The sequence below is a fragment of the Phyllobates terribilis genome, unplaced genomic scaffold (genome assembly GCF_046119375.1).
Source record: "Phyllobates terribilis strain yellow unplaced genomic scaffold, ASM4611937v1 Scaffold_12__6_contigs__length_324123572, whole genome shotgun sequence".
NCBI classification, from domain to species: Eukaryota; Metazoa; Chordata; class Amphibia; order Anura; family Dendrobatidae; genus Phyllobates; species Phyllobates terribilis.
In genome coordinates, this window is record NW_027362772.1 from 265,277,557 (window position 1) to 265,303,509 (window position 25,953).

General features: G+C 42.8%; 1 protein-coding gene and 1 long non-coding RNA gene across 12 annotated transcripts in view; one reads left to right on the forward strand and one right to left on the reverse strand.

The window, feature by feature from the left end:
* Nucleotides 1-25,953, forward strand: part of AGRN (agrin) — a 568,214-nt gene that overhangs the window by 519,908 nt on the left and 22,353 nt on the right. For 7 of the 11 annotated variants that reach the window (XM_073656959.1, XM_073656960.1, XM_073656961.1 and 4 more), the window contains 5 exons: nt 3,377-3,488; nt 10,517-10,633; nt 11,671-11,860; nt 20,917-21,004; nt 23,199-23,222. In XM_073656959.1, coding sequence (XP_073513060.1) covers nt 3,377-3,488; nt 10,517-10,633; nt 11,671-11,860; nt 20,917-21,004; nt 23,199-23,222 — 531 coding nt within the window. The remainder of the gene's footprint in view (nt 1-3,376; nt 3,489-10,516; nt 10,634-11,670; nt 11,861-20,916; nt 21,005-23,198; nt 23,223-25,953) is intronic. The other 4 variants (XM_073656964.1, XM_073656966.1, XM_073656967.1 and 1 more) reach the window with 1 other exon arrangement.
* The window catches only part of LOC141172587 (uncharacterized), a 119,296-nt gene continuing 116,515 nt past the window's right edge, over nt 23,173-25,953 (reverse strand). The window contains exon 3 of the long non-coding RNA XR_012252495.1: nt 23,173-23,544. This is a non-coding gene — a long non-coding RNA (uncharacterized lncRNA). The remainder of the gene's footprint in view (nt 23,545-25,953) is intronic.

Consider the following 25,953-nt stretch of genomic DNA (forward strand, 5'->3'; position numbering starts at 1 on the left):
TCCTCAACTAGGAAAGTTTTCAGCTTCATTTTTAATATCTCTTTTATTATAATGATGGGGATTGGGGGGGTTGTAATCCAAGGCACAAAGTTCCCGGCACTAACGCTCTTGACTAGCAATTGCCTTCGGTAATTAGGGAAGCAAAGAAAGGAACAGCCAAAACAATTGCCACATGTAATCACTGAAATTATTATAATCAAGTACTCATTAGCACAAAAAAAGTCCAAAGAATACATGTAATAGTAATTGCAGAATTATGTCTGAAAAGTTTCCTGCACGCAATAATCTCGCATTATATTCAAAACGCAAACAGTTCTCGAATGGAACAATTCAGTCACCCCGAGAAGCCAGAATGACGTGGGAGGGACAGACTGACGGCTTTTATGTGTATATTCTAAAGCATAAATATGACTTAATAGGACTACCCAGTGTACATATTCTCCTTCTGGCAGGGAGGCTCTGGGTGGGAACCGATTTATGGACGTTTTGAGGACTAGAAACGGAGGTGATGGGCTTGGAAGTTTTACATGAGCTCAGTAGGAAGTTATCGAAGGATTTGATGACATAATTTTGGCAGCAACGTGACTAATATTTACATACGGCTTGTATATCTACCCACTAACATCTGAATAACATTGTCCAATCATGCCAACATTGACTGGTTTGGACGATAGTCTAATGCATATGGGGGTCCACAATTTTTCACTAATAGATGATGTCGGGGGAGATGAGAATCAGACATTGTGATGAAATGCTGGCCGGTGGGTGCAGCTCTCTGGCGCCTCCTTACCTCTCAGGTGAGTCAAGGTACTGCACCTAGAGTAAGTAGTGCCAGGAAACTGCTACCAGCGGGGGAAAACACGGTGGTGTGTTGTCCCTTACACGTCACCAATCCGTGACGCCACAACTCTCTGGCGCCCCCTTGCCTCTCAGATCAGTCAAGATACTGCACCTAGAGTGAGTGGTTGCCGGAGAGGCCGTCCTGTAGCCCTCTGGGTATTTGAGGCCCTCTGCAGTGAGGTCGGTATATATATTTCCCTGGCTGCGCCAGTAATATATATCCACACCTCCGACCGTCACTGCCAGCCTTCCTCAAATCCCCCAGATGGTATGCTGCCACCAGTTCTCGTTTGATACAAGCCCGGTCCGTTAATAGACTTGTATCGGGTCAGGAACCAACCAAGTAGCGTTTTAGCCAAGCGTTTCCGGACCAATGGATTCGTATATGCAGAGTAAAGGATACAGCCCACGATTAATTTATGATTTAATCGATTATAAGAATACACTAGATTACAAGGCTATACAATTAACTATACAACGGTATTTGGCCAGAATAAGAGATATAACAATTAGAAATACAAAACACAGGAATAACAACGATAAATCAGTTACCGTTCTTGTGGTGCAAGGGAGGATCTGCTATCCCACAGGTTCAAGCTTAGTTGCAGTCGTCCAGGCCTCAGTAGCACATGGCAAAGGTGCTCCTAACACTCAGAGACCTGGACCCAACGTTAGGAGGTGTTCACATCATCTCCTGGGTCAAAACTGAGGGGGTTTCTGGCTGTCGGCTATACTAAAGTCCTGTCACGCCCACTCTTGGTGATGTCAGTTTACTAAGCCCCGCCCCCCTACCAATGTCAGTTTTGGCTCCATTTGAGAAAAGTACCCATAACTTTCCCTGGGGTGATCTCATCGTATCACCAGAGGTCTCGTCGTGATCCTACTCTTCTGAGGAAGCCATTGACTCTAAACATGCCTCCCCTGGGACCTTGTATATGGTTCTTCTAAATATCTAGCTTTCCAGGGCCCTCATGGATTTATAAGTCCCATGATTGTATCCGCGGGCACCTTCCCCACATGATACATTTTATTTGGGTTCCCTAACTTGTATCGTGTGGTTATGAATTGATAGTATGTCTGTAGCTTTTGGTGGCCATTTTCCACAAAGAAAGCACATGGTTCCTTGGGACAATGGAGAGGTTGGCAGGCTTGCACAAATGGTTTGCTTTTGGTTTCAAGTGACATCAAGGTGTTAATTACCCCCTAGGGTCTCACTGACTCTGTCCTGCTTGGACACAACAGAGCTGGCCCATCTATTTACCATATCAAAGAAGTTCCTTGAGACTGATCTCCAGAGGTGGGGGCGAATTGCTCTGTTTACCAGGGGCTGGAGAATTGTGACATGGTAGGAGCTGTGTGAGGGATTTTTAGAAATGACAATAGGGAATATGTTCAGGTATGACGTATCATACCTAAGATGGCGGCTAACTTTCATGACAGACATGTCCGATTTCAGACTCATAATCCTTTTGTTCTCCGGAAGATGAGATGTCATAGTGAACACACGTTCCTGTGTATAGGTTAGTAGGAAGAGCTAGCTGCCAACAGAACCATCGCTCGGCTGACAGCTAGCTAAAGTGTTAAAGGTCCAAAATTCAAGGCAACAGACGTTCTCCGATTAATCACTTATTGGTTACAGCATACACAGAGCAAATAACATGCAATGTTTCGCCCACATAGGGCCTTTGTCAAGTGTACACTTCTATTTATTTGGCAAAGGCACTATGCGGCCGAAACATTGCATGTTCTTTGCTCTGTGTATGGCTTGACAGAGGGCAAGGCCCTTGGTGGCCAAAATACTGCATGATTTGACAAAGGACCTGTGTGGACAAAAAAATGGCATGTTATTTGCTCTGTGTATGGCTTGACAAGGGCCTTTGGTGGGCGAAACGTTGCATGTTATTTGCTCTATGTATGGCTTGACAAGGGCCTTTGGTGGACGAAACGTTGCATGTTATTTGCTCTGTATATGGCTTGACAAGGGCCCTTGGTGGCTGAAACGTGGCATGTTATTTGCTCTGTGTATCACTCGACAAAGCCCCTATGTTGGCAAAACATTGCATGTTATTTGCTCTGTGTGTGGCTTGACAAGGGCCCTGTGTGGCCGAAATGTTGCATGTCATTTGCTCTGTGTATGGCTTGACCAGGGCCCTTGGCGGGCGATACGTTGCATGTTATTTGCTCTGTGTATGCCTTGACAAAGACCCTATGTTGGCGAAACTTATGTTATTTGCTCTGTGTATGCTGGAACTGTGTATGCTGAGTGATTAATCAGAGAACGTCTAGTGGATTTTGTACATTTTAATGATTTGACAACACTGTAAGAGTTGTACCAAGACCGTGCAGACTATGGAGTGGTGCATGGGGGTCTAGCAATTCCAAACTCTAGCTAGGCTGTATTGGGGGCTTTGGGCTGTGTATAGTGAATGTACGTATTGAAATACTAGTTAAATACTGACTGAATATTAACTAATTTTTCTCTTAATGCCATCTGGCATTCCTGCTCAGATCTATTTATCCATATTTTATACTCTAGGAGCAAAGAAAAACTTCCCCTTAACACGTGGATTAGCGTGACCCTGGAGCGCAGCGGTCGGAAGGGCTTGATGCGCATCAATAACAAGGAGCAGGTCACAGGAGAGTCGCCGGTAAGAGATGAGGCTCCTCGCCCAGCATTGCAGGCCGAGGATGTCAGGCTTGGTATTAGCGCCGCCGACACACCGTGCTACATAGAAATCACCTGAAACCATCACCGAGGACTGAAGCCTTGGGCTGCCCTTCATACGTGTCCGGTTTATGCCTCGGATGTGGCTGCAGATTCACGTGATGAGGCGAATCTGTAATATTACAAAGCAAATAATACACATGCACTGGGCTTTAAATCAAGAAGTGTTATTATAGGGACTGGGCTCCATAAATAGTGAATAGTGCTTTCACCGCTCCATCCCAGAGGAGTATTTCAGAGCCTCGTTTTCTGAAGACCTTGTCCTCCTACCAAGCAGTGTGTCAGCACACAGGAACATGCCACGGCAGCAGCTCCAACGTGGCAGGCGGAGCGAGGGCGGAAATGTGGGCGATTGTAAGATATTAGGTCCGGTATATTACCAGGATCTGCCTTATAATCTGACAGTGAGAGCCGGCGTGTATATATGTACGTTACCGAAGGTCATACTGGCGTATCCGAGTACAAAGCACGAAACAAAGACCTGACATGGAGAGCAGAAATCTAATACAGCATATAATATACAGTACTGACCAAAAGTTTGGACACACCTTCTCATTTAAAGATTTTTCTGTATTTTCATGACTATGAAAATTGTACATTCACACTGAAGGCATCAAAACTATGAATTAACACATGTGGAATTATATACTTAACAAAAAAGTGTGAAACAACTGAAAATATGTCTTATATTCTAGGTTCTTCAAAGTAGCCGCCTTTTGCTTTGATGACTGCTTTGCACACTCTTGCCATTCTCTTGATGAGCTTCAAGAGGTAGTCACCGGAAATGGTCTTCCAACAATCTTGAAGGAGTTACCAGAGATGCTTAGCACTTGTTGGCCCTTTTGCCTTCACTCTGCGGTCCAGCTCACCCCAAACCATCTCGATTGGGTTCAGGTCTGGTGACTGTGGAGGCCAGGTCATCTGGCGTAGCACCCCATCACTTTCCTTCTTGGTCAAATAGCCCTTACACAGCCTGGAGGTGTGTTTGGGGTCATTGTCCAGTTGAAAAATAAATGATGGTCCAACTAAACGCAAACCGGATGAAATAGCATGCCGCTGCAAGATGCTGTGGTAGCCATGCTGGTTCAGTATGCCTTCAATTTTGAATAAATCCCCAACAGTGTCACCAGCAAAGCACCCCTACACCATCACACCTCCTCCTCCATGCTTCACGGTGGGAACCAGGCATGTAGAGTCCATCCGTTCACCTTTTCTGCATCGCACAAAGACCAAAGCACAGATTTCCACTGGTCTAATGTCCATTCCTTGTGTTCTTTAGCCCAAACAAGTCTCTTCTGCTTGTTGCCTGTCCTTAGCAGTGGTTTCCTAGCAGCTATTTTACCATGAAGGCCTGCTGCACAAAGTCTCCTCTTTACAGTTGTTGAAGAAATGTGTCTGCTGCTAGAACTCTGTGTGGCATTGATCTGGTCTCTAATCTGAGCTGCTGTTAACCTGCGATTTCTGAGGCATAGATACATATAATACAGCATATATTATATATAATACACATCTAATAGAAATAATGCACATATAATGCAGCATACAATACACATCTAATATACATAATACCCATACAATACAGCATCTGATACATATAATACATCATAGATACTAAATACAGTGAAAGTTCTTTGAGATCATCATCTAAAACTAAATTGTAAAATGTTCTCCTGGGTCAGTGTTTCCCAACCTTTTTGGTGCACCCCTGTGAACAGTGACCAAAAACATACACTGTCCCTCGTGAATATAAAACATATACTGTGCTTCCCTGAATGTAAAAAAATATATACACTGTGCCTCCGCGCCGCCCTGGGCTGTGCCCGCTCTCCTGCTGAATGAGGTTTTGCACCGCCAGCTTCATCTTGGGTAGGTGACTCTGCTTCCTCCGCTGCTTTATTGAATTGCATACGTGTTTTAAAGAAGCAATTGAAGAAATCAGCGGTCTGCGGGACACCGCTGTTGTAGGGCAATGGGCACTATGCAGAATATAGGGTAGAACTGAAAGCCTGATCACAGGGAATCTGCTCTGGATAAGAGTCTTCTCGCAGGGGGTCTTCTAGAGAGATTTTCCTGTATTTAGTGATGACGATCTATCACATCAGTGTCGCTTTAAATATAAACAGAAAAAAAAATATCCGCCCATCTATTGTTACTGAAAACAGTTTTATGCAATACAGCATCAGGGTGGCTATGCCAGAGGGGCACATCAAGCCCCAGGGGGTGCTGGCATTGTTTATTCCTCTGAGTCATTTTGAGCACATATTTTGTTCCTGCTGTCACCCTTCTTAGATATTTTGTGATCCATTGTTTAGTAAATCTGTGCAAAGCAAAAAAAAAAAAAACATTTAGAAATTTAGTTTTTAAAGTTTCAAAAACTTTTGGAAAGTTCTCACTGGAAACTAGAAATTTTGTAGACTCATCTCACACTTAGGAGGCATTATGTCATATAACCTCACGCATCTTATAAGCAAGAGTCGCGCTCATTAATTAACACATGTACAGTGGCTTGCGAAAGTATTCACCCCCTTTGGCATTTTTTTTGTTTTGCTACCTCACAACCTGGAATTTCACAGGTTTGTTTTAAGGGCTTGCACGAGTTCATGTAAATAATATGCCTACAACTGTGAACATTTGGTTTTCTTTTTTTTTGAGAAGCAAACAACAAATAGGACAAAATAACTGAAAACTTCAACGTGCATAACTATTCACCCCCTAAAGTCAGTACTTTGTACAGCCTCCTTTTTTGGCAATTACAGCTGCAAGTCGCTTTGGATAAGTCTCTATGAGCTTTCCACATCTTGCCATTTGGATTTTTGCCCATTGCTCAAGGCAAAACTGCTCCAGGTCCTTCAAGTTAGATGGTTTCCTCTGGTGAACAGCAATCTTCAAGTGTGACCACAGATTATCAATTGGATTAAGGCCTAGGCTTTGACCAGGACACTCCAAAACATTTACACGTTTCCCCTTAAACCACTCGAGTGTTGCTTTAGCACTATGCTTTGGGTCATTGTCTTGTTGGAAGGTGAACCTCTGTCCCAGTCTCAAATCACTGAGACTGAAGCAGGTTTTGCTCAAGAATATCCCTGTATTTCGCACCATCCATCTTCGCCTTGACTCTGACCATTTTCCTTGTCCCTGCTGCCGAAAAACATCCCTACAGCATGATGCTGGCACCACCATGTTTCACTGTGGAGATGGTGTTCTTGGGGTGATGAGCTGTGTTGGTTTGGCGCTAGACATAGCATTTACCTTGGTGGCCAAAACGTTTCATTTTGGTATTATCTGACCACAGCACCTTCCTCCATACATTTGTAGAGTGTCCCACATGTCTTTTGGCAAACTCAAAACGAGTCTTACAATTTTTGTAAAGGCTTTTTTCTGCCCACTCTTCCATGAAGGCCACCTCCATGGAATGTACGGCTTATAGTGGTCACATGGAGAGATACTCCAGTCTCTGACTGGGAACTCTGCAGCTTCTTCTGGGTTACCCTTTGGTCTCAGTGTTGCCTCTCTGATTAATGCCCTCCTTGCCCGAGCTGAGAGTTTTGGTGAGCGGGCCCTCTCTTGTTCTTTCCATTTGAGAATGGATTTGATGGATCTCTGGGGGATCGTCAGAGATTTTTTTTTTTATAACCAAACCCTGACATGTACTTCTCAACACCTTTGTCCCTGATTTGTTTGGAGATCTCCTTGGTCTTCATGGTGTTGTTTGGATATCTCCTTGGTCTTCATGGTGTTGTTTGGAGATCTCCTTGGTCTTCATGGTGTTTGGTTAGTGATGTCTCTTGCTTAAAGGTGTTGCAGCCTCTGTAGCCTTTCAGAAAAGGTAAAGTGTATATACTGACAGACATGTGACACTTAGATTTCACACAGGTGGACGTCCTTTCACTAAGCATGTGACTTATGAAGGTAATTGCTTGCACCAGAATTTTTTAGGGGCTTCGTAGCAAAAGGCGTGAATACATATGCACATGCCAATTTTTAGTTATTTGATCCCATAAATTTAATTTATGCCTATATCTTTCTCACTTCACAACTTAGACTATTTAGTGCTAATGTATCACACAGAAATCGGATTACAAAAATATTTAAACACAGGTCGTAATGTAACAAAATAGGTAAAAAGCCAAGGAAGGTTGGGAATACTTTTGCAGGCAACTGTATAACATCATGTACAATACAAGTATCTAGATCCATCTATGCTCTGCTATAATGGTTGCTGGTTTAGAGGCAGACATACCATTGATGCAACCTGGGCATCTGCACAGGAGCCCAAGAAGTAAGGCGGCCCCTACCACCTCCAAAGCAGGTGAAATTGTGCATTATAATGACCTATTGGACTGCAAAGAGCCCCATACATTATTCTTGCGCAAGGGTCCTCTTCTGTCCAAGTCCGCTCCTGCACTGACCAGTAGCCATGCCTATATATTATTATTTAAGGTTTTGCTCTCAACAGCTCCGTGACAGCGATATTGGATCTGTTTCCAAATTCTGATGGATCCCATTGATTTTTAGGCTATGTTCACACATTGCATTTTTCTGTGTTTTTTCCTGCAGGCAAAACCTGCTCTCTTGGCAGTATAGAAGCTGCTTACAAAAAACAGGTTTTGTTGCTTTTTTTTTTTTGCTGTTTTTTTGCTGCGTTTTTCAGGATCCCAAAGTTCGGCTTTACTTCCACCAAAGAAGCATGAACACAGGTCACCAATGCAAGACATAAGTGAAGCCATAAAACCAATTTGGGAAAAAGGGGCAATTTGATGAAATTATTTAGTGGAAAAAGATTTTTATGGCTGAAAAAATAGTGACTAAACTGAACAAAAAAGTTCATATGAGTTCACGAAAAAATACACAATTACAAATGTAACAGCGGGGGTCGGGAATAGTTTACCTTGGACGCTGGCAGAGCATTGAGTTTGTAGGACACTGTTTACTTTCACACTTTGGTCGGCCCTTGAGTTGGTCGTGTATTGTTCAATTTCACACCTTGTTCAGCCAATGTTTAGTTTACACATCACTAATTGAATTAAACTGTACTAATCCTAACTGCCATCTCAGGTGAGGAGACCAAGACATTATGGTTTAAATTTGGGAAAAATCACAAAAATAAATGGGTTTCACATATTGCTGTTTTTCACTAAAAATGCAACAAAACCTGATACCTGCATTTTTGCACTTACTATGGGTGAAAAAACGCTGCAGTTTTCAAAAACACAGCAGTTTTCCGATTCAGTCAGGAAGAAAAAACAATGTGTGTGAATGAGATTTCTGAAATCTCATAGCTTTTGCTGGTACTGTACAACGCAACTTTTAATTTGCATTAAAAAACGCAGCAAGAAAAACGCAATGTGTGAACATAGCCTTAACACGGTTTCTGAGATTTCCACTGGAGAATTCGAATATATTATTTTGCAGATTGGACTCTTTTTATGGTAAAAAAAAAAATGTAACAACCCATGATCAAAGCCTAAGTAAACTGCTAGACATATTGAGCAGCACATCATTGCTTTTCGAGCTTCATTACATGGGAACGGTCTTTGAAACGTTGATCTATTGCGTTATATTGAGCTCACAAATCTATTGCCATTGACGTCCGCTGACAAAGAGCCGCTCCTCTCCGGCGTAGCATGTCAGCCTCTCGTCTTATTGAAGTGACAGTGATCTATGGGAAGGCAGGACGTTTCCAGTAAATAAAAAAAAAAAAAGAGCATTGTAATTGACTTACAATCACCAAACAGAATGGCAAGTAGCGCTTGGCACCGGGCCACGCAATTAAGAGAAAAGCCGTATGTGTTGTTTGAGTTAAGCCGTTGTCTCTGGCTTCTAACATGGACTGATGCTTTAATTGCCGCTCAGTGCTCTGTAGGGACCGCCGCTATACGCAGACTATTTTCTAAAGCTTGCTAAAAAACTTTGTATTGTGGATGGATGACGTCAGCCGCCCTGCACGCCAAAGCTTTTACAACCCACTGATGACTTCTTTTCTCCCCTTTTCCTCTTCTCTCTTGTCTTTGCTATTGTTGCACTCTCTGGATTTCAGAAATCCCGTAAGGTAAAGATAAGCACATGTGTTTCATCCCACGTCCCATGTGTACCCTCCATTCCAGTTAATCACCCTTAGACTAGATTACGTCCCGGCTTTGGTGTCTTTTTCTCTCTCCTCGCTCTAATGTATTTTTTCTCTTTCAATTTCTTTTCATCGTGCTGAGCATTTTTCCAATAATTTCCAGCCATCCATCTCATAACTCCCGCGAGCATCAAGTACTAATTAATGTAGACCTTTAAATCGATGGGAGGGTGGAGGGGGGCCTGTTATTTGGGGAATAGCAGATTATATTGTGACACAATAGAGCTTAACAAGTACACTCTCTGTAATAGCTGGATATGAAGGACTAACATCTAGAAGGAATTATGGCTTTTGTGGTTAGTTTGGGGTTAGGGACACAAAAGTTTTTATGTTCCTTTTTGACTTTTATGTAGATGATACAATTTGAATTTTCGATAAATTCTGCAGTCTACATATGGCCAGCAGAGGGCGCCCTAGATACACTAAAAAGTGCAGATGATTGCTGCCGGGGTTTTTTTTTTGGATGGCGTCCTCAGGGTAAAATTGCATAGAACTCTTTCATAGCCCTCTGCAGGTATACATTATAAATACATTGAACTCTCTTTCCATTATATCCTGTGATACGGCAAGATCAGAGTGCCCTCTAGCATGCTGATAGCTGATGTTCAGAAGCAGGAGAATATAAGGATGCTTGTAGCAAAGAATAGGCAGTATAACACGTTAGGGGATGGTTTGTTGGAATCCCAGATCTAGCATCCTTCCACCGAGATAGAATGGTAGCGGATAGGAAAACGTTTGCAAAGGTTAAGAGCCTCCCATTAATCATCATTAATAATAAAGACCGTCGGTGCACACATTGTGATGCCTCTTTTTAATCTTTCTTCTAGGCTCCGCACACGGCTCTAAACCTGAAGGAGTCCCTTTATGTGGGGGGATCACCGGACTTTAGCAAATTGGCTCGAGCGGCAGCCATATCAACCAGCTTTGAAGGAGCCATCCAGAAGGTAAGAAGAAGTTGTACTGATGATGCCATCGTGTCGGTGGTTCAGCGGCCAACACTGCAGACTTGCAACATCTCGCATCTTAAGCTCGACTTGCATGTTCAATATTTGTTGACCGAACCAGTGGAACTGGCCAAACATTTCTTAGTTTATCACTTTCACGCCAAATGTTGGTGGAGATAAAGATCGGGCAGCTGTAATCCCTCTGTTCGTTGGGGAAAGAAGCTGCTGCCTGAAGAGTCTGGCATAGACTACCTACTCAGGAAACATGCATGCTCACCCAAGCTGAGAATGTATATGTGGGAGGCTGACGGATATAGATGATCAACCCTGAATCAGGGAAGGAGAAAACATGGTAATCAGTTCACCTTTAAGAAGCACAATTCAGTGTGAAAAACATTTGTATTCACATAGGAACCCCGATAGACCTTGTTTGGTCAGGGTGTGGTGTAAGGAGTAGGAACACCCCAGACTGGTATCCTGGACAGAAATGGAAGATGGGTCCACGAGGACTGGGCTCCAGCACCAATGACAAAATGTTAACTTTTACTGTGCAATTTTAAACATGGTGAGAAAAAGCAAAAAAGACTAGGGCTCCATGAGTTTACGCGTTTCGGGTTATCGACCGCTATGAATAAGGGTTGCTAACCCGAAACGAGTAAGCCTATGGATTCTTAATCTTTTTTGCTTTTTCTCACCATGTTTTTAATTGTACAGTAAATGTTATGTTTTAACATTTTCCCATTGGTGCTGGACCCGTCTTCTCTAGTTTGAATCAGACCCAATCAACTCTGCTTGGGGTTTGTATGTTCTCCTTGTGTTTGTATTGGCTTCACTTTGCATACTCCAAAACCTTGCTCAATCATTTTTTAATGAAATTTCAATTAAGTCAATTTTCCATCTGTGATAGAAGTGTTCAGTGTCAGATTTTGGAATGTTATCATATTATGGGCTGCGTATAAAACACTCAACAAGAAAGCAAAGGAAAGAATAAAATCAAACAAACGATGTCTGTTCCAACCATATTTGCTTTTCTGCAGATTTCCATTAAGGGTCTTCCTGTACTGAGAGAAGAAAACATTCAAAATGCCATTGAAATCTCTCCATATCGTGGGCATCCATGTACCCAGAAACCAAACCCTTGTCAAAATGGTGGACTCTGCTCACCCCAGAAAGAGAGCTTCGAGTGCATCTGCCAGAGAGGATTCTCAGGAGGCCATTGTGAGAAAGGCAAGTTCACCAGTTTTTACAGGCAATATGGTTTTATAGAAATGTAGTGACCTCACTGAAAAAGGTCAAGACTGATGAGAGGGCTTCCTTCGTTGTGTTAAGATGATCACTAGAGTTGGTGAGAATAAATTGAAGGATCTGGTCAATTGGCTGCATCAGTAATTTGTGGCCATCGGACTGGAGTCCTTATAACCACTTCCAACCTGACAGCATCCGCGGCTCTTTTCTTGATTAGCCAGCCCCCTAGCGTTAACATACATATGACGTCGCGTCAGGCCAGCTAATCAAAAGAAGAGCCACGGATGCCTGGAGATAAGAGGGTGTCCGTCCAGTGACCACAGATTACTAAGCTGGCCATTGCATCAGGTCTTGCGAATGGATCTGTGCCAACTCTAGTGATCACATTGTAGAAAAATGTAGAATGGGTCCAAAATGTGCTCCTTCGCTCTTGCTGTAGTTCGCATCCTAGTTCTTCTTACAGCAGATCAGTGTACGATGCCGGGTATAAAAACTGCACTTATTAATTTTTAAAACAGGAGGGCAGGTTCTTAAGAACCAAGAAATGCTGGGAGATTTCAGCTCGGAGTCCGACACAATTGTGAATACAGCTGTTGATGAGAACACGAGCTGTAAATCGGACTAAAGCCGGGATCACATTAGTGTATAGCATCCGATGTGAGTATGAACAGATACTCCAATCTGCTTGGGAACTCTGCAGCTCCTTCTGAGTTAACTTTGGTCTCTGTGCTGCCTCTCTGATTAATGCCCTCCTTGCCCCGGGTGAGCGTTTTGGTGGACGGCCCTCTCTTGGCAGGTTTGTAGACGTACCATGTTCTTTACACTTAATGATAATGGATTTGATGGTGCTCCGGGGGATCCTCAGAGATTGGGAGATATATATATATATATATATATATATATATATATATATATATATATATTATATATATATATACAGTACAGACCAAAAGTTTGGACACACCTTCTCATTTAAAGATTTTTCTGTATTTTCATGACTATGAAAATTGTACATTCACACTGAAGGCATCAAAACTATGAATTAACACGTGTGGAATTATATACTTAATAAAAAAGTGTGAAAATATGTCTCATATTCTAGGTTCTTCAAAGTAGCCACCTTTTGCTTTGATGACTGCTTTGCACAGTCTTGGCATACCCTACCATCATTATATATAAATGTAAAGCAAAGTTGCATATTAAATATAGGGTACTTAGTGAACTATTTTTGATGAAAAAAAGTATACAAGCCGTCCCACCAGCGACAAGGTGACCCTAAATTGGGACGGTACCTACACTGTCTATATTAACACCGTGACTTGTACTTCTGAACAACGTTTGTCCCTGACTTGTTTGGAGATCTCCTTGGTCTTCGTGGTGTTGTTTGGAGATCTCCTTGGTCTTCGTGGTGTTGTTTGGAGATCTCCATGGTCTTCGTGGTGTTGTTTGGAGATCTCTTTGGTCTTCGTGGTGTTGTTTGGAGAACTCCTTGGTCTTCGTGGTGTTGTTTGGAGAACTCCTTGGTCTTCGTGGTGTTGTTTGGAGATCTCCTTGGTCTTCGTGGTGTTGTTTGGAGATCTCCTTGGTCTTCCTGGTGTTGTTTGCAGATCTCCTTGGTCTTCATGGTGTTGTTTGGAGATCTCCTCCTTGGTCTTCATGGTGTTTGGTTAGTGGTGCCTCTTGCTTAATGGTGTTGCAGCCTCTGTGACCTTTCGGAAAAGGTAAAGTGTATATACTGACAGACCATGTGCACACAGGTGGACGTCCTGTCTCTAAGCATGTGACTTATGAAGGTAATTGCTTGCACCACAAATTTTTAGGGGCTTCATCGCAAAAACGGTGAATACATATGAACATGCCAATTGTTATTTGATCCCATAAATTAAATTTATGCCTATATTTTTGTCACTTCACCAACTTAGACTATTTAATATTGATGCATCACACACAAATCAGATTACAAAAATATTTACAACCTGTGTTAAATGGAACAAAAAGTCAAGGAGGTGAATACTTTTGCCACTGTATATGTCCGTATATTTTAAATTTTTAAAAGCTGGTGATTTTGAACCACACGACTCAGGATATGATGATTCGCAGACAAAGGTGAGGAAGGACATCTTGTATAGAGATAGTGTATCGCTAAGATATGCCATCAGAATCTGATTGGTAAAGTCCAACGTCTGTGACCTTCCCTAGAGATCAGCAAATAACTTTGAATGCAATTGAATTCTACTCAAATTTTACAAAAATCCATATTCGCTAAAATATAGATTTTTTTTTGTCATTCGATTCTGTGTGGATTCAGCACAATGGTAGCTGCTGGCCGCCATTTTTCTGAACCATAAATGACCATCAAAATGTTAAAAAAATATATCCCTACCCCTGCCCTACTGTGTCATCCATCCGGTCCACGACACAACTTTAGATCGCCTCCACTTGCGCCGAAATCCCCGGAGCTCTCATGTTAGGCCAGGATTTCTGGCTTTGATGAAGCCCCACGTGGTTTCAGCCCAAGTGCACAAAAGCTCACAGCATCATGACGTCACATTGTGCGCCATGACCTTGTGAGCGCATGCGCACAACTCTCCTAGGCCCCATCAAAATGTGAGAGGCTCGGGGATTTCAGCAGGAGCGATGGCGATCTGAAGATGCCGCGAGGACCAGATTGGCGACGATAAGGAACAAAAGTGTCGAAGAGCTGAGCGGTAAGGTGAGAAGGATTTTTTTTATACTTTAAGTTTATTACGTTATGGGGTCTGGAGAGACCCCAGAGTATAATAAGAAACACTAAATTCACAGAGTATAACTTCTCCGCAAATTGTATTTCCCAGGAAAAAAAGCGTGAACAGGCGAATTAGAATTCTTCCTGATCCGCTCATCTCTAACCTCCACCGAGCCGACCATCTGCAGCGTTGATTTTATGGCCACTCTCTAGGGAAAAACAGCGAAGAGGAAATCAATTGTATAGTTCTAGAACTTGGGGGGTGGGGAGGGGGTTCTAGATATCGGCCCCGCACTAAACATAAAGTCACGGCATATTATATCGATATGTCATTATTAGATGGGAAAATCCAGTGAGCCATCGTTATTTTCCCCATGGAGCATATTAAAACATAGGCACAATGATAGAATGGTGGGCAAAGCAGCCGGGCCAAGTGCTTCCAGTCTACCGTCACCTTCTATTTTTCCACATATATAGTTTCACATTTGTACATGATGATAATGATTCCTCCTCAGGATTCTCACACTTCGCAGCTCACTGAACAGGAGATGGGGAAAAAAAAAATCGATAAACGAAAAGGACTGTCAGAAAGATCAAATCTGAGCTTTCCTCCGCATAATACTTTCACCTCCCGCAGTCCCGGAGGATTTGGCGGTGCAGATCGGCTCCTACCTGCAGTGTTTTACTCTTCTAATTCCACCGTCCGACCCCTTCACCTTTCCTTTCCCCCCTGACAACCAGGCGGATAGAATTTCGTACTTCCGCAGCCCATTCCCTCCCCAGCTGTGCTGCTGACCCCTCCGGCACCCTGGCGGCACACAGAGCTCCCGGTTTATAAATATAAACTCATATTAATAATAACCCAGCCGTCCATGACACAGCAGCTGTGAGCTGCTCCGACTTGGATATCGGATAGGAATTTCAGCAAGTAATAAGGGCGTAGGGCGTTTAGCAGAAGACCAGGTATGGCTGAAATCCAACTTGACTGGCATGGAGATACTGACTCGATCATGCTGTACGGGGCACCAAACTTAGAGTCTATCTGGTCCAATATGGATACGCAGTCATAAAGGAGAGGAGAAGCGATATGTTCTTATATGGGATTATTGAGGGAAATGTCCTGAAAAATGTCTGCCATACCATATTTTACCTTACATATCGCCATGTCTAAAGGCCCCATATACAATAGATAATTCGGCTGAACCCGTCAATCATTTAATATGTATGGGGGGCCACCCAACTGACCCCTAGTAGATTTTGTCAAGGGGCATAAGGATTAGGCTGTTGGAATTCAATCGCCCGATCCTTTTGTTCGGTGGGAAGATAAACCGCTTCCAGGTGATTCTGGTAGCCTCTCTCTCCTACACAACACGGGAACACTCAGCCGAGCCAAGCGTTCCTGTATATGGGGGAATAGGGAGACGGAGTGGTTTTCTTATCAGAGGCAGGAGTAGGATGACAGGTAACACCCCTATATACAGCAGATAACAGGATCCAACAATCACATTAGATGATGTCACAGCTCACCCCCTTCTCCTCCTGTACAATGACTGATAACACCTCTATATACAGTAGATAACACAGGATCCACAATTCACAATAGGTGATGTCACAGCTCACCTCCTCCTGTACAATGACTGATAACCCCTCTATATACAGTAGATAACACAGGATCCACCATTCACAATAGGTGATGTCACAGCTCACCTCCCCATCCTGTACAATGACTGATAACACCTCTATATACAGTAGATAACACAGGATCCACCATTCACAATAAGTGATGGCACAGCTCACCTCCTCCTTCTCCTGTACAATGACTGATATCAACGGTGTATAGAAAAGTTAACAGGATCCACCAATCACAATAGCTGATGTCACAGCTCTCCCTACTCCCCCTCCCTACACAATGACATTTTCACAAGCTCATTAGACACTTAAATACAAAAGATAGGGTTGTGGTCTGACTATTGTGGCTAATGTACATGTGTTTATTTACTGAAACAAAAGACTCTTAAAAAAAAATCTTCAGTAGCCAATGTGAGAATTGCAAGATTTCAAGATTTATTTTTTTTAATTATAAACTGTGCTATGTAAAAAAGAAAATTTACATTTTAAAAAAAATCTGATTTAATCAATAGATCATTTTCTGATGATAGCTTCCCTTTAAGAACTTACAAAAAAAAAAAGGTGGTCATACACTTTAATGTACTCACCTGACATATAGGACATATGGATGGGAATAATTGACCCCCATAATAATAGCTTTGCTTTTTTTTCTGCTGGTACGTTAAATCTTGCGCTTTGGTGATCCAGAACTTTACCAACTTCTGCACACGAAGTAGATTTCCTTCCCGTAATTCGTATCGCCGCTCAAAAATCCTAATTGTACTTGAGTAAATTGCTTTGCTCTCGTAATGGAGGAGAACAACAGGACAACACTGTCAGTCTCTTTTCCTAAAGATGAAATGTGTGTTCGGCTCCGATATCAAGTTGTGAATGGTTTGTGTGGGCCCGGGCAACCGCGAGCAATTGACATGATGACGTTCTCTCGTTATATTAGCAGATTGTGAATAGCGGAGCAGGACGTCTTTTATTAGGCTCCGCTCCGGTTTAGTTGTGCTTTTTGTGATGCAGAATAGATCAAAGTTAGCATTTAAATTGTGGAATAAACAGATTCGTTGTTGTCCAATGTTCTATGTATAGGATTGTGTGGAAAGAAAAAAAATTGTAAATGGAGAATTTGCGTAGAAAATAAATTAGTACTTAAATAGTTTAATATTAAGCCAAGTGGGGGATATAATGCAGATAGCTGGAAAAATCTGAGATATAGCATAAGGACTGAAGTACTCAAATACTACACATTACACCTACAGGAGTTTTTCTGACCTCCTGTTCTGCTTCCATAGGCATTAAGAGGCTTGGACTGGCCCACAGGAAAACAGGGGAATCCTCCGGTGGGCCACCAACCTCTTATATAAGCAGTACTTGTCACTATGTACAGACAAAGGCAACATGTTATTCATTTATCAATCTACCCAGTTCATTGTTATATAAATTTGTGATTCAGGATAATGTCACATTTACATGTAGCAGAAAAGTGGGGCCCTGGAGTTGGTTACTGCAGGGCCCTTGGTATCCCAGTCCGACACTGGGCATTAATATGGAGCTGGTTCCACCCGTTTAAGATATGACTGCTCCCACTCTTATGGGAAGGTGTCCTAAAAGATGTTGGAGGGGTCAGTAGGAATTTTTGCCCTTTTATCCAGAAGAACATTTGTCAGGTCAGACCCTGATGTCGGAGGAGAGGCCAGGCTCACAGTCTCTCTTCTAGTTCATCCCAAATGTGTTGGATAGGGTTGAGGTCCGTGCCCTGTGCAGCCATCATGTTCTTCCCACCAAACTTCCCCAACCATGTGTGTATGGATCTTGTAGACTGGGCGCACTAAAGTGCCTTCCCCAAACTGCTCTCACAAAGCTGCAGGCTACAATTGTTTATAACATCTTGTGCTGAAGTATTTAGATGTCCCTGCACTACAAATAATAGCCCCTGAAACACAACCCCATAGTATCATCCTTCCTCCATCAAACTTTCCAGCTGCAGACAGGCAGGTACAGTTCTGAAATTTGCCAAACCTAGACTTGTGATCCGTTACTCCACAGAACATGTTTCCACTGCTTTAGAGTCCAGAGCTTTACACCACTCCATCCGATGCTCGGCATTGTGCTTGGTGATGTACGGCTGCATGCAGCTTCTCGGTCATGAAGCTCCCGGCGGGGGCGCACTGTTTGTGCTGATGTTATACCAGAGGAGGTCTGGACTCTGCAGTTATGGGGTCAGCAGGGTGGTGGTGACTTTTCTGCCCTCTGCTCCTCAGCACTCGGCCCCCCCGCTCTCTTATGGGGTCTCCACTTCGTGGCTGAGTTGCTGCAGTTACTTCCACTTCTCAATAATATCACTCACAGGTGATGGGGGAAGATTTAGGAGGAAGAAATGTCATGGACGGACTTGTTACCCTGGTGGCTCCTATAACAGGATCGCGCTGGTATCAGTGAACTCATTAACAGCAACCGTTCTGTCACTTATTCGTAAAGGCGATGGCATGGGGGTGCCCGATGTTATACACCAGGGGATTTAGGGGCCGAGATGTCAGATGTTGGAGTAGAGGGGCCGGAAGTTATACAACGAGTGTAAATGGGGCTGTATGTTATACACCAGGGAGGCAATGGGTCCAGATTTAATACATCAGGGGAAATAGAGCTGAATGTTATACACCGGGGGGGTAATGGGGTCAGATGTTGTAAACTGGGGGGACAGTAGGGCCGGATGGTAACTAATTCTTGTTGATCTGTCCTAAATAGTATGACCTCTAAAGTAATGGCAGACGATAATATTTCAATACTCTACATGTTTATTTAGTAATATTTATTGCTTAGACAAAACACTCACATGTACAGTACAGACCAAAAGTTTGGACTCACCTTCTCATTTAAAGATTTTTCTGTATTTTCATGACTGAAAATTGTACATTCACACTGAAGGCATCAAAACTATGAATTAACACATGTGGAATTATATACTTAACAAAAAAGTGTGAAACAACTGAAAATATGTCTTCTATTCTAGGTTCTTCAAAGTAGCCACCTTTTGCTTTGATGACTGCTTTGCACACTCGTGGCATTCTCTTGATGAGCTTCAAGAGGTAGTCACCGGAAATGGTCTTCCAATAATCTTGAAGGAGTTCCCAGAGATGCTTAGCACTTGTTGGCCCTTTTGCCTTCACTCTGCGGTCCAGCTCACCCCAAACCATCTCGATTGGGTTCAGGTCTGGTGACTGTGGAGGCCAGGTCATCTGGCGTAGCACCCCATCACTCTCCTTCTTGGTCAAATAGTCCTTACACAGCCTGGAGGTGTGTTTGGGGTCATTGTCCTGTTGAAAAATAAATGATGGTCCAACTAAACGCAAACCGGATGAAATAGCATGCCGCTGCAAGATGCTGTGGTAGCCATGCTGGTTCAGTATGCCTTCAATTTTGAATAAATTCCCAACAGTGTCACCAGCAAAGCACCCCCACACCATCACACCTCCTCCTCCATGCCTCACAGTGGGAACCAGGCATGTAGAGTCCATCCGTTCACCTTTTCTGCGTCGCACAAAGACACGGTGGTTGGAACCAAAGATCTCAAATTTGGACTCATCAGACCAAAGCACAGATTTCCACTGGTCTAATGTCCATTCCTTGTGTTCTTTAGCCCAAACAAGTCTCTTCTGCTTGTTCCCTGTCCTTAGCAGTGGTTTCCTAGCAGCTATTTTACCATGAAGGCCTGCTGCACAAAGTCTCCTCTTAACAGTTGTTGAAGAGATGTGTCTGCTGCTAGAATTCTGTGTGACATTGACCTGGTCTCTAATCTGAGCTGCTGTTAACCTGCGATTTCTGAGGCTGGTGACTCGGATAAACTTCTCCTCAGAAGCAGAGGTGACTCTTGGTCTTCCTTTCCTGGGGTGGTCCTCATGTGAGCCAGTTTCTTTGTAGAGCTTGATGGTTTTTGCAACTGCACTTGGGGACACTTTCAAAGTTTTCCCAATTTTTCGGACTGACTGACCTTCATTTCTTAAAGTAATGATGGCCACTCGTTTTTCTTTACTTAGCTGCTTTTTTCTTGCCATAATACAAATTCTAACAGTCTATTCAGTAGGACTATCAACTGTGTATCCACCAGACTTCTGCACAACACAACTGATGGTCCCAACCCCATTTATAAGGCAAGAAATCCCACTTATTAAACCTGACAGGGCACACCTATGAAGTGAAAACCATTTCCGGTGACTACCTCTTGAAGCTCATCAAGAGAATGCCAAGAGTGTGCAAAACAGTCATCAAAGCAAAAGGTGGCTACTTTGAAGAACCTAGAATATAAGACATATTTTCACTTGTTTCACACTTTTTTGTTAAGTATATAATTCCACACGTGTTAATTCATAGTTTGGATGCCTTCAGTGTGAATGTACAATTTTCATAGTCATGAAAATACAGAAAAATCTTTAAATGTGAAGTTGTGTCCAAACTTTTGCTCTGTACTGTACGTAACTCTTAAATTTTGATCTTCGATTCAATACCAGGCAAAGCAACAGTGAAATGTGTGGCGCTGCACCGGAGCATGATCGGCGGGGATGCCTTGAGTCACCTATATTGATAACCTAAGAATAGACAATCAATATTACAATCCCAGAAAAGCCTTTACATATTGTACTTTTATTCCATTGTTACATTTATTTGTTATAAATTATTGGGTGTCCTTTTTTTCCCACAGTTACCATTGAAAAGGCAGCAGGAGACTCTGAAGCTGTGTCCTTTGATGGCAAGACTTACCTGGAATATCACAACGCAGTGACCAAAAGGTACATCTCTCCCTGGGGTTACCATAATCATGGAAGAACCATTGGTCAACACTTCGATTGTTCCATTAACATGCATGTTATTTTAAGAAAAACACAAGAAATTACATCCTGTTGGATTCTTGATTTCTTCACTGGCAGCCTTTACGTTGGGAATTACCAGGCCCCATAGTCTTAGAATCAGCCCACAAAAATCTGATATTTATGGACATCAATGATTAGAAGATGGTCCGCATCTCTTGTAGACTTGTCTCATATTTTAGATCAGTTACTCTGAGGCCAAACAAGCAAAACGCAATTGAAATAAGCAATGGTCAGTCTGACTGGTCACAAATAACTTCGATCCTGGCCTAGAGGAACATATCAGATATTACGTAGGATGTGTTGTTAGAGTACAAACCATTCCAACTTTTTGGTTTCCAAGATTTAGTTTTCTGACTGTGAGAACAGAAGAAATACAGAGGCATATGATTTCCAACAATCTCCAGGGAATTGCAGGAGTGTTCATATATTTTATACCCTTCATGAGTATAGGCGTTTTGTACATAACTTGACTGGTTCATACATGACGGCAAATAGCAGAATTCATAACTGCATAATAACACTTGGGATCTGTTACAGTAATACGTTTTACATGGCAGCAAGGAGTGAATTGAGAATGTGATGTCATATAGACATCACCGTGGAGATCGGAAATGAAGTGAGAACGTGATGTCATATAGACATCACCGTGGAAATCTGAAATGAAGTGAGAACATGATGTCATATAGACATCACCGTGGATATCTTTTTGTTTTATTTTTACATCCCGTACCTGTCTAGAACCACGTAGTGATCATTTGCTGCGCACCGGAACATATGCCACACAGTATGTCCTGCCTCCTGGACTGGACCATTAAAGGGAATATATCTGTAAATTACTTTGTGTTTTTTTTTTTTTTTTTTATGAAATTTTTTTTTACAAAATAACCGTAAAGTAACTTTTATGCTCTAACTATCATGATGTCCACTAACTGCAGCACTTTATTGGCATGTACATACAGGCACAAATCCTGACAATCCAATGCATTTTACAGTATCAGTATCGAGACTTAATATTTTAAATAATCTCATGCACACGCTACAGAAAAAATATGCAGCGCAAATTGCCGGCGCTACTGATTTATGCTGGTGGCTTTTACCCTTGCAAAATGTGTAGCTTAACGTCAGCATTTTCTCAATGACATCCACAAGGGTATTTCTCTTAGTACTTCCCTGTTAGAGATCCAAAGCAGAAATGTCATGGGTGCACATACTTAGGCATGAACATTTATTACCCATACACGGGTCAAGTGTTGAGTCTTAGACCTGTCATTACTCAACACATATAATTTTTTAGAACAGCAATCTGTCCTAGACGCTGCCACTCTATAAAGGCCGCGTGAAACTACTTGGAGGTTTCTGTATTTCCAATAGAGCTATATCAAGCAGTAAAGGAGTTGTCTAGGCCTGCGGTCATTCTATGTGACTGCAGACTTGTGCATCCTCACGGTGCATGCACTGCCCGTTGTCAAGACTCTCCGGCGCTGGGAGCTGGCGGGCGCGTGACTGCAAGTATGCGATTTACATACATGCAGTCACATTACAACTAGATGTGTGCACAGCTTCGCTCAATACAAGTGAATTGGGCAAAACCTGACACGTCTAGTTGGAATGTGGCCGGAAGTATGCAAATCGCATATTTGCAGTCACATGTCCTCCTGCTGCTCTTGACAGCATGCAACATGAGGATCCACAAGTCTGGAGTCACATAGTGTGACTGCAGACTTGAGCCCCAAACCTGGACAACCCCTTTAACATGCATGCTCAGCCAATATAGAAATGCTGGCGATTATGGATGGAGAAAAGGAGGTAATACATGTTGTTAGATGTTTTTATTAAAGGGGCATTTTTGCTCTTTGATCAGATACCAATGGCATGTGAAAAAAAAATAAAATAATGGAAATTCAGTCTCTCCTGGTATCTGGAGATAAGTGAGACACTTTTTTATGTTAGATACCTTTCAGCAGCTTCAGGTAGTAATATAAATTAAACGGTGCTAGAACTGTACATGATCATTAAGTGATGGTATTCCCTTTAATGTGCAAGTAGATGTCAGTCTGTTTCACACGTCTGTCTTCTGTCTTATGTGTGTCCATGTTGTTTCCTTGTTTTCAAGCCACCTGACTAATGAGATACCTGAGTAAGTAAAATGTCCGCACCTGTCCAATCCATTCTTCACTTAAGGTGTTTTTCGACATTTTGCCTGTTCCATCTCTGTGAGCTTGATCATTGCCTGCACATGTCAGTCTGCAGATGTGAGAATACGTCTCTCATTCATTCCCCATCGCTGTTATCCAATCCATTGTTGGCCACTATTGTTATCAATGTTCATGGAAATAAAGCTGATACATAGACCGCCCTCGTATCCCCGAATCTTTGTCATCTCCCTGTTGCATTCCGCGCATCCTTCGATTCTTCCACTCGTGTGAATCACTGTCATCATCTTAAGTGTAATGCGTCATCTAGTAAACGGGACAATACAACCTGTTATCACGGACAAGCAGTCCGGCGGCATAATAATGGATATTATCTCTTGCCCTTGTCTTTCTATAGTGAAGTCTGTGTATCTCGTCTTTGTAAACTTTTTGAATCGCTGTAAAAGGGTCGTCAATGCTTTAAAGAAAATATGGCTTCTATTAAGATGATATGAATCTATCACCGCCCTTCGATGTGCCGGATGGCGGTTGCTGCACTCACAGCAGATTATTGAGTAGGAGTCAAGAAATGTCTTGGCAGAAGCTTTATTGTAGTGAACAGCAAACTAACAATGTACTGTAGTACTGATGGTTTGTTAGGTTCTGCACCTATGGCCATCATTGAAAAGAATTCCCTCTGTGCTCTTGGTTAGTTGTGGCCAACCTCTCGACTATCTTAAGTCTAAACCCTGGAAACATCCTAGTTTAGTAGCACAATTTTAATCAATACTAAAGTAGGGTCCACAACATTCACATGGCAAAGACGCATGGGCACCCCCTGTACACGTGGCACTTGGAGCCCCTTTAGTTTTGAATTATGGATAGGCGAGCACTCCATATGCCACTACCTATGGTGTCTCCAGAAAGCTCTATAATCTCCCCTACACATGGTACTTCTAGGGAAGAACATGCCATGTTGTGGAGCTGGTCAGAATGCAAGGGAGAAAAAGATGTATGCATTTGGATAAAATTAGAGTATGGTGCAGATCCTTACAACAAAGATATAGCTGTGTGTATTCTAGATTTGCACACATTTGCATATTATAATTTGATGGAAAGAGTTGTATAATATAAAGTAGTTGTACTAAACTGGTTTCAGTATTGATCTACCTAATGGCCATGTAATCGGAGCTCAGAAAGCAGTGCATGGACTGGCCGGTGGCTCTCCTAACCTGAATGTCACAGCTTCATGTATTTCTATGCAGCTGTCTCTCTTGGGTAGGGATAGCTGCCGGCCAGTCTGTGCATTGCGTTCTGAGCTCCGATTTATATGGCTGTCCATGCACTGTGTTCTGAGCTCCGATTTATATGGCTGTCCATGCACTGTGTTCTGAGCTCCGATTTATATGGCTGTGCCCTTAGCTGGCTGTCAATTCAAATGAAGGTACAAGCTGAACACCAAAAAAAAAAACTGATGGAGGTTTCTTAAGCTTCCCTATCAAAAAGTCCGTGCAAAACGGACAGCACATGGAAGGTACCCAATTTTTCTTTACAGATATACACAGCCTGACAGAAGTTATGTCGCTTATCCATGTTATGTAAATAAAAGCTTATAACCTGACGTTAAATTTATCCATTGGTTTTATAAATTACTCTTTTGAAAACTGGTACCCTCCCAAATTTGGTATAGGTTAAGAAAATAAATTGACATCAATGCTGAAATATTGATCATTTAATGAACACAGAATGGTCAGATTTTGGCAAGACAAAAGTTTTGTCGCCTGGTCATATTGTAACACAGGTACTTTAGATGCAGTGACACAGAAACACAGAGCAGCCAGTACAGGGTTAATAAACAAGGGGGATTTACTGTAACAGGGTCAATCTCCACGCAGGAAGTAACAGGGGAAATATGGGGACAAAAAGGGGAGTAGCAGGTAACACACTATAAACGACAATTCACAGTTTGTCTAGATGTAGCAGGGTCGACACGGTTGTAATCGGCAGTTTTACACTTAGCTGACTCTTGTTCCCAACAAGGCAGATGCCGGTGTTTTTCTTCTGGCTTCCCCGCCTAAACAATGCTCCGTCTTCTGGTGGCAGCGGGCGGTCTCCGGTTTGACCCGCTGAGCCTCTAGTCCATAACAGTGCACCTCACTTGCTCGGCTCCACGGACCCTGTGTCTCTTCTCCCTCTAGTCGGGCTTGACTCCCACTGTCAACTGCCTTCCTTTCCTGCGCACAACTCCTTTTTCTCCCTCTTCCTAGACACGCCTCCAGGTCTCCGGTCACCTGACCCCTGAGCTCTGGCCACGCCCCCAGCTTCCCGGTCACCTGACTCCTGTGCTCGCAGTCTGTCTTCCCCCTGCAACCAGAGGCACGGCTCCAGCAGTTCAGGATCCCTTGTTCTGAAAGTACTTACACCCCGGTCTTCCCCCTTACAATATAATGCACCCAATCCTAGTTTACATCCTCACCAGTGCTCAGTAAATGATCGGTTAATTAGTGGGTGTGTATAAAAAGAAACCCAGCACCCCAGACCTTCACTTGAACTGCAACTTGAGCTCTGACAATATGCCCAAAATCTACCCTGCGACCAAAGCCTTGATTATCAAGAGGCTGAAGACCAGATCTAGTGCAGAGGTGGCTGGCACCTTTAAGGTGTCTCAGCGTCAAGTACAAAGAATTAAAAAAAGATTTGAAGAGACTGGAGATGTGTTTGACAAGCCCAGGTCCG